This window comes from Cynoglossus semilaevis, chromosome Z, assembly GCF_000523025.1.
Source record: "Cynoglossus semilaevis isolate Cse_v1.0 chromosome Z, Cse_v1.0, whole genome shotgun sequence".
Taxonomy (NCBI): Eukaryota; Metazoa; Chordata; class Actinopteri; order Pleuronectiformes; family Cynoglossidae; genus Cynoglossus; species Cynoglossus semilaevis.
Window position 1 is genome coordinate 17,159,828 of NC_024328.1, and position 16,529 is coordinate 17,176,356.

Consider the following 16,529-nt stretch of genomic DNA (forward strand, 5'->3'; position numbering starts at 1 on the left):
ACTGCGTGTGTGTGACAAGCTGACAAACACACACACAGGCAACTATCATCTCAGTCACCATGAACAAACCCAAATGCTATATAAAGTGAAACATAATGCCACTCGTTTAAAATATAAAAATTTTAAAAAATGATTCTAGGACTTTTATCTTTGAGGAAACTCAGTCAGATTTATTTTTTTGCAAACCTTAAAAAAATCTTTAAAAAAATATAAAATATTCACAGTTTTTAATTTGTAACCTTTGTGGCAAGTATTTTCATGTTTGAAATGCTCTTGAAATAACGTTGAAATCATGTCTCTGTGTCTTGTAAAACCATCCATATATACTGTACATGAGTTTATATTGTTGGTTTTACACACACTCGCTCACAAAACGACCAGAGGTGCCACAATTATGACAGGCTCTGGTTGGCATCGAGCAGGTTATTATTGTAATTGCCATGCTAGTTTCCTTTATCAAAGTATCACACATGGGCATATGCTCACACATAAATTACCCAAGTGTGAGACACACACACAGACAAATGAAACATGCCAACTCAGTTCTCAGAAGCCCGGTCAGCCTAGTCACTTCCGAGAAGAACACACGAAGAGATGAGCAAGACGAGAAGAACAGGAAACTAACAGAGTGAGGGATGACTTGGGCCGAATGAAAAAGACAATGGCTGAGTGACAGCTGACAGGAGAAACACAGAGCAGGTGGTAGAAAACATATTGGGTGGCATCATCACAGGCAGTGATGGAGTGAGGACAGAAAGAATGAAAGATGAGCGTTGGCAGAACAATCCATCCATCTCTGTCTTCTGCTGCCATCGGCTCTTCTGGCACAAACCCAGAAAATTGGTTATAACTTGGTGTGTGTGTGTGTGAGTGTGTGTATTTATCAGACAACAATAACACTAGATGCCACACACAGACACACATGTGCACACAAAACAAAGCAGCCACCACCTTACATGTAGCTAATAAGAATAAGTAATCAAGCTATTCATTAGCAGCAAGAAAGGCCATTACTGTCTAATGAACAATCTTCAAACTCAATTGAGAAAAGCTAATAGAAATTTAATCCAACAGCAATCACTGATATGGTAAAGATGCACGTGTGTGTCTGTGTGTGTTTGTGTGTGTGTGGTGAGAGAGGGGGGGGGGGTGATAGGGTGATAGGGATCAAACAAACAATCACCTCATTGTGAAGAGATGAACAAAAGGATTGTGTTGTTTCAGACATTTACAGTAAAGCTAAACAATTTGTCTTCAGTAAAACCTCAATCAATGCTGATCATAAATTAAACTAAATCTTTTAAAAAATGTTTTCCTTCATTTGTTATTAGTAAAAGTTAATTGTTAAATAATCTCTGATAAATAACAGAATCTGATCCATAATAACTCCATGTTGTTCTGATTAACAGCTACCTTCTCTGCTGTTCTGTTTCCCCCCCCCCTGGACTGCATCCAGCCCAGTTCTCCTTAAGCCATAATGCAATGCAAAACCACTGAGCATTCTCTCAGTTCTTCAACAGTGAAAGCAGCCTTAAGGACTGGTATGAAAAAAATGAAGTTGTTTAAATTTGAGATTTAAGGTGACAGTAAATAGAACACTTGTCGCTATAACCTTTAATCCTCAGGATGCCAGGAAATCGCGGCAGCCTTCACTTTTCAGAATACATGTCAACACTCTTGGCTGTATTCTTCGGTGTCTCTATCACTTCTCCACTTTATGCTGCCCAATGCATCTTGAATGTCAAAAGAGCAAAAGAATGACTAGAATTTACTTTTCTGGTCTGTCGACACTCTTTGCCTCACTAAGAATTCTTTAATTTCTTTATGTATTTTAATTTTTTTTTCACATGCTGTATTTACAGGGCACAAAGCCTTTATTGTGACTGGCCTTATGTTGATTTAATTGCTACAAAGACATACTAATATCAAAGTGTATGAAATATAGTCTGTATCTATAAAGTTTTTACATCAATGATTTAATTGACCACATATCTGTGTGCACCCTCACTTGGGAGGTGATTGGAACAGACCTGCTGCCCACTACTGCTCTGGGGAATAACTACAGTCAACAGCAATACAATATATAGTAGTGGGCAGACTGGCCAACTTGTGTAGGTCACAGTAAGTGTGCATATCAGCTTTCATATGTGTGTTTGCAGATGTCACTGTGCCAGCTCCTGTGTGTGCATTTGCCAACATGGGATTGGAGAGGCTGACAGCTTAATTAACTAGATACAGGCAAGTGACATAAAGACCCAATTAACCACTGTGACATAACTGGGACAACATTGACATTAATCCCACACTGATATTTCAAAAGATAGCACTGATAAAAAAAAAAGAAGGAAAAAAGATGATAATTGTTTTTTTATCTCAAATAATTATATGTTTCACATTTCAAATAGAAACAGTCTATCAAACAGACAAAACATATACTGATTCCAAATTACAACTTAAAATGACAATGTATGCATTATGCCTATTAAGTGTTTGCACCCACTCATCATGTTGTGTAGTGAAAATAAGGAGTATAATTTATGCAAACTTGGTAGTATTGGTAATTTTATGCTAAAAACTGACAGACAAACAGTGAATTAAATTTAAAAAAGAGTAAAAGTTTTGACTGTGTGTGCAGGTAAACAACAGAGCGTGTTTCTAAATGGCCTTGAAAAGAACTAAGACTAATGTTTGTAGAGGAATTGCAACGCCGCAATTTAAAATACTGTTGCAGGAGAAAGAATCCCCTAACGTATGGCGGAGTGTGAGGAATAACACAGTGCTCTCCAAGGTGTCGTACACGGACAGAACTGGGACACAGGAGGACACCCAGTTGGACAAGGACGGTCCATCATGGGCCTATTTTTAACCAGCTATTCTCCTGCACTCCTAAATGCATCTACTAAGCCAGTGATACATTGTTGTTGAACATTACTGTGATTTGTGCTTGTTGGACTAAGGGTTTTCTTTTTTTTTTTTTTTTTTGGTTAGATATATAAGATAACACAGCACAAGTTTTATTCCAAACTCAGCACATGTGCTTAGCTGCAAACTAAAATAAAGCCAGCGAGTGTATAGAATGCTCATTGTGACGTTTAAGTGACGTAAATGCAAAGGTGAAAAATGTGGCAAATGAAATGAAGCAGGAGTAAGGAGAGCAGGAGAGGAAGAGGTTAAAAGATAAGAGGATAGGAAGAGAAACAGATAAAAAGAAATGAGGAGAGGAGAGAAGGGGAGGGCGAAAGACAAGAGAGATAGGAGGGTAGGGGAGAAAAAAGAGAAGAAGAAAGAAGAGATGAGGAAACGAGAGGAGGTCACAGATGTGCCGAACAGAAAACTTGCATTTGCCCCTCTTGGGTATACTCACACATACACAAACTCAAACACACACAGATACCTCTGAGATTTAACACAGGTGCAGATGCTTCACAGTGATCTATTAGACTCACCCTCTCATGTCAACATTCAAGAGGGAAGAGAGACTGAGCAAGGGAAAGATGGATGGGGAACAATCTCAAGAGAGGGTCGGATGGAGAAAAGGTATTTTCATGGCAACGGTGAAGGAGGGAAACAAGGAGGCGGTGATTATAGCAGAGGAGGATGAGGAAAGAGCCAGTGCAGGCTGGGAGCAGATATCTACGGGTGATCCATTAAAGCTAACCCGACAATGTCAACCAGGTACAGGGATCAAGTGAAGAAAGGAAAGAGGGAGCCCATGGCGCAAAGGACAGAGAGGTAAAAAGAAAGAGCGAACAAGCTGGAGAATAAAAGGGGAGTGGAAAGGTAACAAGGAGGTTACGGCGACAGAGACATTTGGAATTTCCATACTGTGTCCATAATTATGAAGGAGAAGACAGAGAGAGCAGGAAGAGGCTGTTGTGCTGAATAGAGGGACAATACAGGCTGGATGGGGGAGATATATTGAGGCAATCCTTCCTGCTAAACACAGCGGGAAACAAAAGAAAAAAGTAAAGGTAATGTGGTGAAAGCAGGGGGCAGAGGAAGAGAAATTAACTGTGGGCAGGAGCAGGTGGAGGAAGTAAACGGACTGCAGCTGTGAATGACTGATAAATGGACTACACTTTAGCAGGTGGAGAGCAAATTGACTATGGCAAACTGCTGTCGGATTAATTGTGGGAACAAACACTAACAGAACACGGTTTACAGTGATCATTTAAAAGGTTACTACAGCTACTGAGTGTCTAAGGCAGAGGCTGGGTTGAACCTGACAAAAATAACAGTAGGTGATCAGAAAACATTGTAAACAATGTGTTAATGCAACTTTAATTTCAAGAGAACAAAAAATAATTAATAGCATTTATGAACACATAAAAAGACTTACTCTATACAAAAACACTATGAGGTGGAAGAGAAAACAAACAGCAACAAATGTGGAAATTATCCCAGGTAGGTTAAAATTTAATCTGGGGCTGAATGCAATCCTAAATCCACAGCAATTGAGTCACTGCTGCTCAAAATGGGGAGTGGAGTTCTATAACACTGCGTGACTTTAACAGACAGACCTTTGTGATTTGACACTGCCATAGCCTGTGTCAAAACACTGTGCCCATTCATCCTTGACAACACTGTCAGGACTGCCAAGGGAAGCCTGGGTAGCTGTCTGACAATGCTCCACACTTCACACTGTCATGTCACCATCAATCCACAGCTTTGTCTCAGAACTTTGTCAACAAAGTGTGCGGTGTGAGAGAGGCTGCGAGATACTGAGGTTGGCGAAAAGAGACAAAAAATAAGTAGATAGAGTTGGGAAAAAAGGCCAGTTATGAAAAACATTTCAAAACCACAAAAATAAGGTAGACATATTTCTTTTTTAAAAGTGCTTTTTCAACAACAGCTATTTTGTATATATATATTTTATATATTTTTTTTTTTCTGCCAGCAGAACATCTAAAAGGATTAAAATGCAGAGACACGCTCCTCTATAGTTTCTCCAAGGCCTTTGAAAAGGGTAATGAAAGAGAAGAATGAAGGTTTGCAGACACTCAGCTCTTAACATACCACAGACACAAAGAACAGAGTCCTTGTTTAAAAAAAGCCCCCAAACCTCAGACCACGGAAAACTAAAAGTACACGTGATCATGGGCCTGGGTACTTCCTGAGGGGTAGAAAATGCAGGTTGAGACATCAGTAAAGAAACAAAAGACAGGGCATGTACATGTAATGAGATGCTTCCCTTCTTTGACTGATGATTGATAATTCCTCCAAATGATGATGACAATAATGGCCAAAATGGAAAAGCATTTCCGCTCACCGTGAGGGTTCAAACAGCAAAATAAATCTCTGCACTTCATGCATGCGGTCCAAAATCAGCATCACATGAGAGAAATGAAGGGGTACAGTATGTGTCTGCAGCTGCAAGGGGTGCAGAGTCTGTCCGGAAGGGGTAAGGACAGACTCCGCAGAAACATGTGTGCAAAATGCTGAGCAAAATGCTAAGCAAATAAAAAAATATTTGACTTTCTTAGTGGACAGAGAACCAGCATTTAGAACAAAATGAAACTGACTGAGGAAAAGATGCAGAGAACTAGAGCGAGAGAGAGAGGGAGGCAGAGAGAGAGAGAGAGAGAGAGAGAGTCAACAGAAGAAAAGGACTGAGGGAAAATATGAGAAACTCTGCAGAATATGTGGTGTAGAGGAGACACCACAGAGACAATATGTAGAGACTGAATTTCCTGAGACAACTTTTCACTGGCTGAGTGGCCTCCCAAAACCACAGATGTGTGTATGCAAGTGTCACACTTTTTTCTGTAAAAATATCAAATGGATATAAGCGACCAATCTAATAGCAACATAAAATGTCAAACACTCATGGAATGGAAAACACGCTCATGGTACAAACCTTTATTATGATTCTTGCTATGTAATCAGGGTGGGGACAGAATAAGTTTAAAATTGAGTCAAAAAGCTGGTCTACTCATCTGTTCCATTTCTATATGACTGCATGTTTAGAGATGAGTGCAACAGCTTTTTAATAAACTTAAGACATTTCAATAACTCAATGGAGATAGTGGTACTATAAACGAGATTGTGTGCTAATCTGTGGATTACAGCTATGATTTTCTGACGCAGGTTTGAGGATGAAGGTAAAAGTGATTGAAGTTGAGCCATTGGGCTTACAAAGAGGATTAAGGTGAGGGTCTATTGGGAAAGCATTACATAAATTGTTTTCTTTCCTTTTACTGGTACACACACACACAGAGATGGCATGGCACATCCATAAACAATTATACAGTACAGGTGCACTCAGTGTAGTGACAGGATTATTTCGATTGAGACAGTCAAAATGTATGTGTTAATCACATTAATTCATTTATACAGATAAATCAACGGTTTTTGTTTCACAGAGCGTCTGGAGCACAAAACCCACAATGTGTTTGTGGAGAATTCTAGTACAGTTGAGAGGCCTGGCTACATCAGACCAGCCTGACCAAGGACAAGGTAGCCAGACCAAGAACAATTAGTGGGTCTACGGATGACAAACTGACTGACACAAGTGTCAAAGGGATTATAGAACACTTGTTATTAGAATTTGGAAATGAACAGCATCTAAAAATCAGCGTTAAGATGCACAGTAATGTCCAAAAGTTCAACAACTCTATGAAGCTAAACTTTAAGCTATAATTTTGCATATAATAATTGCCTCATTTGGATTAGTCCCATATAAAAACAAATGTGAAACACAGTGTGTCTGAGCTTTTTTTCCCTGTCATATTAAGGTATGTTGATAAATCCCGATTAATAACAATAACAATCCCGATTAATCATGATTGAATTAATCCACAGCAAAGTGGTGATTAATGTGATACATTTGACAGCACATATTAAAATGAAACATTGCATTCACTGATTTTATCCTCAACAATAAAACAATTGCGGTTACAGTGAAACACTGAAACTTGGAGTCTGTTTTTTTTTTTTTTTAATACATAATTATTTATGCTCATACCTGGGCCCTGAGGGAATGATATATTTTCCAGGCATTTTAACTCACACTTAAACCTTCAACCTTCCAATTTCAGGGCAGCAGATTGGCACCAATGTAAAAACTTCTGAACACATTCTAACAGAAATCATCATTGTGAGCCAGATTTACAGCTCTGGCTCCTGCAGGGACACGAATGAACTGTGTGTGTGCATGTACTGAGTGACAACACTGCTCCACAGTCGCCCTCTTGGCCACCGGTACACAAGTGACGAAGTGATGAGAGAAGAAGTCTGTAATGATTTGCATCACAAAGAATCATTGACATGCGTGAAGACACTCTGCCTGATAATATTCAAGTATCTCCAGAAATGTTTTTAGGTCTGCTGTTCACGCGTCAGTGATTTCTAGAAGCTGTCAGGCCATTTGGATAACTCTTGTAGTATGTGTGACCGCAGTGAAATTTCACAACTCACAATGCAATATCACATTGTACATGACTGTTGCCCTAAGAAAAGCACGATTGATAAAAATTAGACAGCCATTTGGATTGGCTTGGTGTCCTCTCAGACATTCACAAGGACAAACCATGACTTGAAGAGCAAAATAATTATTATCAATTATTTGAATTTGAAGTTTCTCATTCATCCAACAATGGGGGAATTCACAGTGGGAGTCTTTGCAACATAGGCTGCCACAAGGGGCACCATTAGGTATGTGGTTCCTACGACTTTAACCAACGACCTTCTGTGAGTTAGACAGGCTGTCACGTCTGTCTGTTTCCTTTTTCTGCTTTGTGGGGTAATCTTTGTGATCACTCTCACCTGTCTGTAATTAGCCTCACTTGTGTTACCTGGTGCTCCCTGTGTATATATACCTCTCTCCCTCACTCTGCCCTTGTTGGATCATTGTGTTAGATCATTGTAGTTGGATCAGTGTGGAGGTTAGTGACTGTCTTTGTGAGCGCTGTCTTCGTGAGCGCTGTATCATTCGTGCCAGCGTTGTGTCAAGCTTTTTGTTGTAGTTGTTTCTAGTTTGTTCCTGAGCAAGTCTGTTGCTGTGCTCAACTCTCTTCGTGCTCTGCTCGACTTTGTGTATGCTTCAATCCTGGTTTTTGGAATTTAGAATCTTCAAATAAACTACCTGCACCAGTACTGCATTTGGGTCCTGCCTGCTTCCTGCTATGTCAATGCCCGCACGTGACACAGGAACACTAAGGAACTAAGGAACTAAGGAAGCAACAAAAGCAACTGGCTTCCAGGAAGCCTGTAACCTAGTGATCAAAAAAATTGCAGTGTGGACAGGAAAGCAGCAGTTTGAATCCCATCCCAGACATGGCTGTGGCTTGTTTATTAAACAGACCCATTTCCTGGGAGCACATGGACAACGTCCTTCCATAAAAATAGAAAACTACATCAGATTCTTACTACTACTCTTTTTAACTAAAAATGAGCAAACTGACTTTAAAATAAAATAATATTTTAAGAATAGGGTCATATAGATCTCTAATGCTGTTTTTTTAACAAGTAAACTTTTAACAAGTCTTCTGTTGAAATAATGTCAGCACAAGAAAACACACATCTGGATGAGTTTGAGAGAGTGTTCTTGTTGGTGCAGAAAATTACGTTATTCAGCCACCACTATTGTCATCTAACTGCCGCAGATAGAATGACCTGAAAAGAACCACACCTGACAATGTTGTACTTTTTACTTACTGCGAGGGGGAGCAGAGAGACCAACAGTTTCGCAGAGCTGGCTCACCTAAGTCCCAAAGTGTATGAGGACTGCAGCTCCTTTTATTGAGAAAGTTACATAAGTACTGAGCAGTTGTTTTTTCATTACTCTTTGGGCAAAGTTCACACGATTCACATAATTGATGAGTAACAGACTTCATCCTTTGTGGACCACATTGTAAAACATTTCTAGGAGTACGTATATAGGATATTTCCTGTGCAAAGCAAGATCTCCTAAAAAGGAAGTTCTTGATGGACATTTCCTGTGCATCTTCAACAAAGGAGTACCTGTTCCTGAGAAGCAGATTATGATTTAACACACTTTGATTTAACACACTTTGGTAACTAACTATAAATTCTATTTACAGATCTAAAGTGGGCAGTTAGACCACGCTGACATCATGTACTGTATGTGTGGTGATGTGTGTGTATTTAAGCCAAACTTAAACATGTCACTTGATTGAACACTAGGAGCAGTTATCAAACCACAACCTTGGAACTGAAAGCTGTTTGTGTGTTCCTAAAACGTTAAAGAACCTGTCTTCCAGCAAACAAAATGAGAAACTATTACCGCTGATGCAATACACAAACACTCTTTAGCAATACCCAAAATGGAGTAGTTAAGAATGTGACAGGAACTTGACTCAGCTGCAGACACATACTCTATCCAGCTACTGTCTTTGTTGTTCATGAGTTTGTGACACGTGAAGGGCCTGTCACCACACAGTGATGTGTTTATTTCACTGCAGCTGGGGTAATCACTCACACCCAGACAGAAACACACAGAGACACACTAATATTGAGATACACAGAGAAACCACATAAGCACACACACCAGCGCACCAGTGCGGACTGGTTGTCAAAATGGCTATATAATTTATTTATAGCTCAAGGAAAATCTCTAGGAAGTTTGTACACTTCCCAAAAATGATTTTGATTTGATTTCTTGAATACATTTTACACACACACACAAACACACACACACCACGGCAGGATGTGTTTCATAGCCAACGCCTTACACAGTGACCTGCTGGTCCTCTTATGATCAGTTAAAGCTCCCCTCCTCCCCTCACTGGCTCCACTCTTTTCCAAATTTGGTCTTTTGTGGTTTAAAACCAACATGGAGCTGATCACATTACTAAAACACTTGGCTTAAAAACAGCAGCTGACAAAACAGCAGCTGACAAAACACCGGGTGACGTCACCTGGGGTCACCACTCCACTATCTCAATTGGTCTGTGTGACCTCGGCCAAGAGAAGTATAAACATTTGAATTGTTAAAGAAAGTAAACCTAATAATACAAATAGGTAGATGGGGAAAATTTAAATTAAACTAAAATGGAAGTGCAGTTTGTTATCAGTGGCTGCCTCTCTGTAGAAAATCCTCCAAATTCATTTGGGTCTATAACCTGTAAAAAGTGTTTGTTTGTAGAGTTAAGTCTTTGGTGTGTCATGTTGACACGTGATGCCAACTGAGCATCACTGTTGGCATATCACATATCAAAGGATCAGCCCTATCACATTACTGAACTTTACTACAGTCGTCAGCCACTAATATTAAAACATTTCAGAGAGGTCACCAGGCGGGATGGAAGCTCAATCAGAATGTTTAGTTAAAGTGTTTGTATGTTTTGTATGTATGTGTGTTAGTGACCTGTGTTAGCTACCTGCTAGAGAGAGAGAGGAGGAAGGAAAATCCCAAATTGAACTCATTGGAAAATGCAGCATCTGTGTTCTGGTAAGAACACTAACACACTGTGTTTGTGAGTTTGCCTTTGTGCATATAGATGCATTGCACTCAAACATTATGAAAATAGAATGCAGTGAAAAGGCTGATAAGGCAGAAGAAGCGATTAACGACCCAGGAGCCCTCATGTTGGTGTTTAAACAGATATCAAAGTCCAACCAATTTATTTGTCCCCTTCTACAAAATATTTTTTTTATTATTATTTTGAAGCAAAAAAGGTGTCTTTCTTAATTCACCATGATTCTCCCTTCCATCTGAATTTCTCTGTCCTCACAATCCTCTCCTGTTGACACCATAAAAGAAATATGCCAATATGCTTTACATGCTGATCCATCAGAGTGCCTTTCTCTCTCTGCCTCACTTCTGGGGAGCTGTGTACTTAGATTCAATAGAAAACAGTCAAACCTTTATAGGAGCAAAAAACAGATTTAGAGACACCTTATCTGGCGGCACGGTTTTCTTTAAGTGTCAAACTGCTTTTCTACATTTACTAACTAAACTGTGTACCATCCTGAAAGCCTCAGGATGTGAGGTATGAGGCAGACATAGACCATATGATCCCACAAACACAACAGAGACATCACTGATGCAAAGTATAGTATAAATAGCAAGTACACATGGCCATCATACCGCCATCACATGTTTCCTTCTACCTTTACTCTGGGTCAGCAGTCTATGCTAATGAAAAAAAAAAAACATTTTTGATTAATACTCAAGGTAAAAGGGTATTCCACTCATCATTTCCTGTAAAGTTTAGTTAGGGTAAAAATGTAGAATTCTAGAATTTTAAAATGGGACAGGAGAATAGACAAAATCTTCCCTTGTCACTGAGACTTGTTCATGAAACTTGTTCTGCATCCTAAATTGGCTCTCGGGGGACATTAGACCTGAGTTTAAACTGTGGAGCAGTGTTACCTCAATGCAGAGACGCTATTACGAACCTGTCAGTCAAAACAGGATTCAGACTTATTTTAACCAACGGAGGTTCAATGCTCTGAAAAGCTACACATATACGGTACATCTTAATACTATTTCTCTTTAAATAAATAGGCTTATTAAAACATTTTCATAAAAGTAATAAAAGTTAATATTCCTTCTTTTTGTAAGAAGTTAAAGTAGTTTCCCTTAAATAGTAACTTAAACACAACTTAAAACATAACTAAAAATATGGCAAATCAATGGATTCCTAATCGACTTCTTTCTTTCTTCTTCTTTCTTTCGGCTTTGTCCCTTTTTTCAGGGGTTGCCACGAATCGCGAATCATTGATTTCTATCTCTCCCTGTTCTCTGTATCTTCTACTCTGACTCCAACTATCTTCATGTCCTCCCTCACTGCATCCATATATCTCCTCTTTGGCTTTCCTCTCTTTCTCCTACCTGGTAGCTCCATCTCTAACATTCTTCTACCAATGTATGCACTGTCCCTCCTCTGCACATGTCCAAACCATCTCAATCTGGCTTCTCTAACTTTTCCTCCAAACCGTCCTGTCTGTGTTGTCCCTCTAATGACCTCATTCCTGATCCTGTCCATTCTTGTCACTCCTAAAGAGAATCTTAGCATCTTTAACTCTGCCACCTCCAGCTCCTCCTCCTGTTTTCTGCCAATTGCTACCATCTCTAAACCATACATCATGGCTGGTCTCACCACCGTCCTGTAAACCTTTCCCTTCACCTTAGCTGACACTCTTCTATCACAGATCACTCCTGACACTTTTCTCCAGCTGTTCCATCCTGCCTGTACTCTATTCTTCACCTCTCTTCCACAGTCTCCTCTGCTCTGAACAGTTGATTCTAAGTGCTTGCACTTTCACCACCTGTGCTCCTTGTAACCTCACTATTTCACTGTTCTCCCTTTCACTTACACATGTACTCTTCTGTCTTGCTGCGACTGACCTTAATTTCTCTTCTCTCTAGAGCAAACCTCCACCTCTCTAGGTTCTCTTCTAGTTGCTGCCTACTCTCACTACAGATCACAATGTCGTCTGTAAACAACATTGTCCATTGAGACTCCTGTCTGACCTCATCTGTCAATCTGTCCATCACCACAGCAAACAAGAATGGGCTCAGGGCCGATCCTTGATGTAGTCCCACCTCCACCTTGAAGTCTTCTGTCCTTCCAACAGCACACCTCACTACTGTTGTACTATTCTCATACATGTCCTGCACCAACATAACATACTTCTCTCCTCTCCTGACTTCCTCATACAAAACCACAATTCCCTTGGCACTGTGTCATATGCCTTTTCTAAATCTACAAATACACAATGTAGCTCCTTCTGACCTTCTCTGTACTTCTCCATCAGCATCCTCAAGGCAAATATTGCATCTGTGGTACTCTTCCTAGGCATGAAACCATACTGTTGTTCACAAATCTCCACTTCCTGCCTCAACCTAGCTTCCACTACTTTTTCCCAAATCTTCATTGTATGGCTCATCAACTTTATCGCTCTGTAGTTGTTACAACTCTGTACATCACCCTTCTTATGAATTGGCACCAGAACACTTTTCCTCCACTCATCAGGCATCTTGTCAGTCTCTAAAATTCTGTTAAATAACCCAGTCAGGAAATCTACCGCCACTTCTCCTAAACACTTCCATACTTCCACTGGTATGTCATCAGGTTCAACTGACTTTCGACTCTTCATCCTCTTCAGGGTTTTTCTAACGTCATCCTTTCTAACCTGATCTACCTTCTTCCTAATAGTCTCTGGTTCCTCATTTCTACTTTCCTTTCATTTTCCTCATTCAACAACTCAAAGTATTCCTTCCATCTTCTCAGCACACTTGTGGTTACGTTCCCCTCTCTGTCTTAATCAACCTCATCTGCTGCACATCCTTCCCAGCTTGATTTCTCTGTCTCGCCAATCTATACAACTCCTTTTCTCCTCCCTTTGTGTCCAAACTCCTCATATGCCTTTTGTTTGGCCTTGGCCACTCCCCTCTTCACCTCCCTTGTCCTCTCTTTGTACTCCAGTCGGTTCTCTCCTGTTCTGTCACTGTCCCATCTCTTCTTCGCTAATATCTTTCTCTGCACACTCTCCTGGATCTCATCATTCCACTACCAGGTCTCTTTGTCCTCCTTTCTCTGCCCAGAGGACATACCTAGCACCTTCCTACCTGTCTCCCTAATCACTGCAGCTGTTGTCTCCCAATCATCTGGGAATTCCTCAACACGGCTCAGAACTGCCCTTCCTTCCTTCCTGAAGTCTTCACAACATGTCTCTTTCCTTAGTAACCCTTACCATTTATCCGGGCTTGTAAAGGTTAATAATGACATTGAACGTACCTCAGCAGTGGGTATCCCTTCGGGAGGGCGACACTGTAACAGGACTTCCTGCTCCAGAGAAACTTCCTTTCCCAGAGGTTCCTGCTCAAAATTCTTTTTGAGGTCTGAAAATAAAAAATAAAACATGCGGTGTTATTGTCACTGAAGGAGTATTTATACTTCTAACTAAATAAATAATAATAAATCTAACTGCAATGTTTAAAAAGAATCAGAGTCATCTTTTAAGTAGCGATGGTTTGTGACACCAAGGTTAAGCCTCAACACCTCAGCTGCATCTTTTAAATGAGGGCAGAAAAACCTAAATACACAGCAGGTTCAAGCATCAAGTCAGTTATAGGTCACTGTCCACCTTGGTGCTGGAAAGGCTTGAGCCACCTCTGCCATTTACTTCTAGGAAAATCTTGTTATGAGTAACTAATGTTGCTGTTTTTCAACTTTTGTTAGATTCAAAAGTCAGCTTTTGTGTCACACAGTCCAAACACAGTTCTGTCAGGTCAAGCCAGGCACTTATTTTTATGCCACATCAGTTGGCTGCAAATCTGCCAAAAGAAAATTTCAAAACAAAACAACATCCCTATTAACACCTCAAATTGAACAAACAATGTCATATAAACTCTACACACTCTACAGTACAAAAATATTTACACAGTTTCCACAAAAAATTGTGATTAAAGAAAGTCAAGTGATTGTAAATAAGGGATATTTAAAAATATTAATTTAATAACATTAGCCAAAACTTTAAGGAGCACACCAACATTATTACTTCTAACTATCCAATTATTAAATTGCACTAGCTGAAAAAGTTTCTACAGGGCTACACTAATCCTAGCACTGTTTTACTTCTTACCATTAAATACCAGCAGCTAAAAAAGTTGTTTTTAAAGATGTAATATGTACAAAAATAAAGTTTGCACAAAGCTAGGACAGGCTATGTTAACTGTAGCTGGCCTTGTTTTTCTTCTTCCTACCTCACTTGCAGCTCACATCCTAGGAGTTGTATTATCGCCACCTACTGAATAAATGTATATGTTTTTCACATCTTGAGGTCGTCCTGATTACTTTCAACACTTTCTATCTATATTCAATGGGTTATTTTATACTGTATGCACTTATCAGCAACACTTAGCTGTATATTGATACAGTTAACTACTGCTCACATGGGGTAAATACGTACATACGTGCACACACACACACACGATTACAAGCCATTAAATACTTAAACACAGGCAACCTTTGTTTCACACATGGCTCTTAATCATTCTCCATGGGGTTCTAAGCCAGGCCAAAGCTGTAAATAATGATAGCATTACAAAGGAGCATGGAAAGCCCTGCCATTTCTTGCACTGATTGTTTGAAGCTTAACTGTTGTAATTTGGAGGAATAGAATGTTCCCAAAAGCAGACTGAAAAAAAAGAAAAGAAAATGCAGCAGACCTTTGAATGAAACAACACATGTCAGAAAGACAAAGCAGGAAGGGGTGTTAAAATCATGTGAATGGAAAAAAAGTCTCGTGGGCAGATGGTGGAGGAAGAGTTTTGTTTAACTTGAAGTTTTTCTTGTCTTGTTTTGACTATCATTTTTCTGCAGTGATTTTTTTTCCAGTTTTAAAAGAGACAGTCACTCTGTTTTCTTTAATGCAAATCTCTACTTTTCTGTTTGTCAGCTTAACCATGTTAGACAAAGTAAAATTATTACACCACACATCACTATGGTAATAAACCTAGTATTTTTTCTGCTAGTATCTGCCCTGCTGTTGGTCACTGTATTATTTGTGTATTACCACAATAACAGCTAAGCTCATTTTATAGCAGTGTCGAACTCAGTTCTTCGATTAATTAAATCTAAATTGTTGGCCAGACAGGGTTAACAGTCTATAGCTTACAATGCTACAATCAGAAATTGTATTTGGACAGAGTGCAGACTATCTACTGTAGACTTTGATTTTGAGCACTGGTGTTTCACAAAATGGCCCGCGGGCCTTGAGTTTGAGGTATGTATTTTAAAGGAATAAGTTCCGCCAGAGAAGGAAATACAATAAAACCAACAGCAGCCTAAGAGAAAAACAAGTGGGTCATTACTTTCAATGTGTTTTGATTTTTTAAAAGTTGATGATAATATAAACAGGGTAATTAATAGGGTACAGGTTCTTTTTAATTTATAATTCTAAGTCTGGAGGGTACAATCTATTTTCTCCTGGTCTGTTCTTCATTTTCATTACATCATAAAAAGGAATTGCAAAACTGCCTTTTGTATTAAATTAAACACAGAGACAGAGAATTAAAACAGTCTAGTGAGATTAAAAATGGAGAAAAAAAAAAGGTCTACCTCCACAGACTGGTCTCAACTGACAAACGCTGTATTTATTCACAGACACAATAGATGTTAATTCCTGGACGAATATGTGTTAATGGATTGCATAACATGTAGTTTTTGCTTTGGTTAAATGATAACTGTGTCAAAAATTAAAAATGTGAGCAAGATAAACTTAAGACATTGCAAAACTTTTTTTTTCACCTCGAACTTTTCGTTATGAAGGGAAATATTTGCTGTCCCCATCCTTCAATTTTTGACTCCATTCATAACATCTTTGTGGGAGGCCGTGTGTGTGGGCGTATGCATGCGTGTGTCCCTTTTATCCTTGCGTCCTTCTACTCCGCTGGTTCCCAGGTGTACTCTTAATCACCCTACCCGTCAGCTGTGATGCACTATTTATGGACACGTTGACAAAGACAGAAGACAGAACATTTTTTAAGACCGCTGAACAAGTCAACTCGGAGTAATTTTCGGAGTATCTTAGAGAGGTGAGTCACCCTGGAGTGGCTT

At 39.5% G+C, this 16,529-nt stretch overlaps 1 protein-coding gene across 1 annotated transcript in view; it reads right to left on the reverse strand.

Moving 5' to 3' along the window:
* The window catches only part of LOC103398184 (netrin receptor UNC5C-like), a 215,439-nt gene that overhangs the window by 70,847 nt on the left and 128,063 nt on the right, over positions 1–16,529 (reverse strand). The window contains exon 4 of the mRNA XM_008336705.3: positions 13,707–13,810. Within this exon, the coding sequence (XP_008334927.2) occupies positions 13,707–13,810 (104 nt within the window). The remainder of the gene's footprint in view (positions 1–13,706; positions 13,811–16,529) is intronic.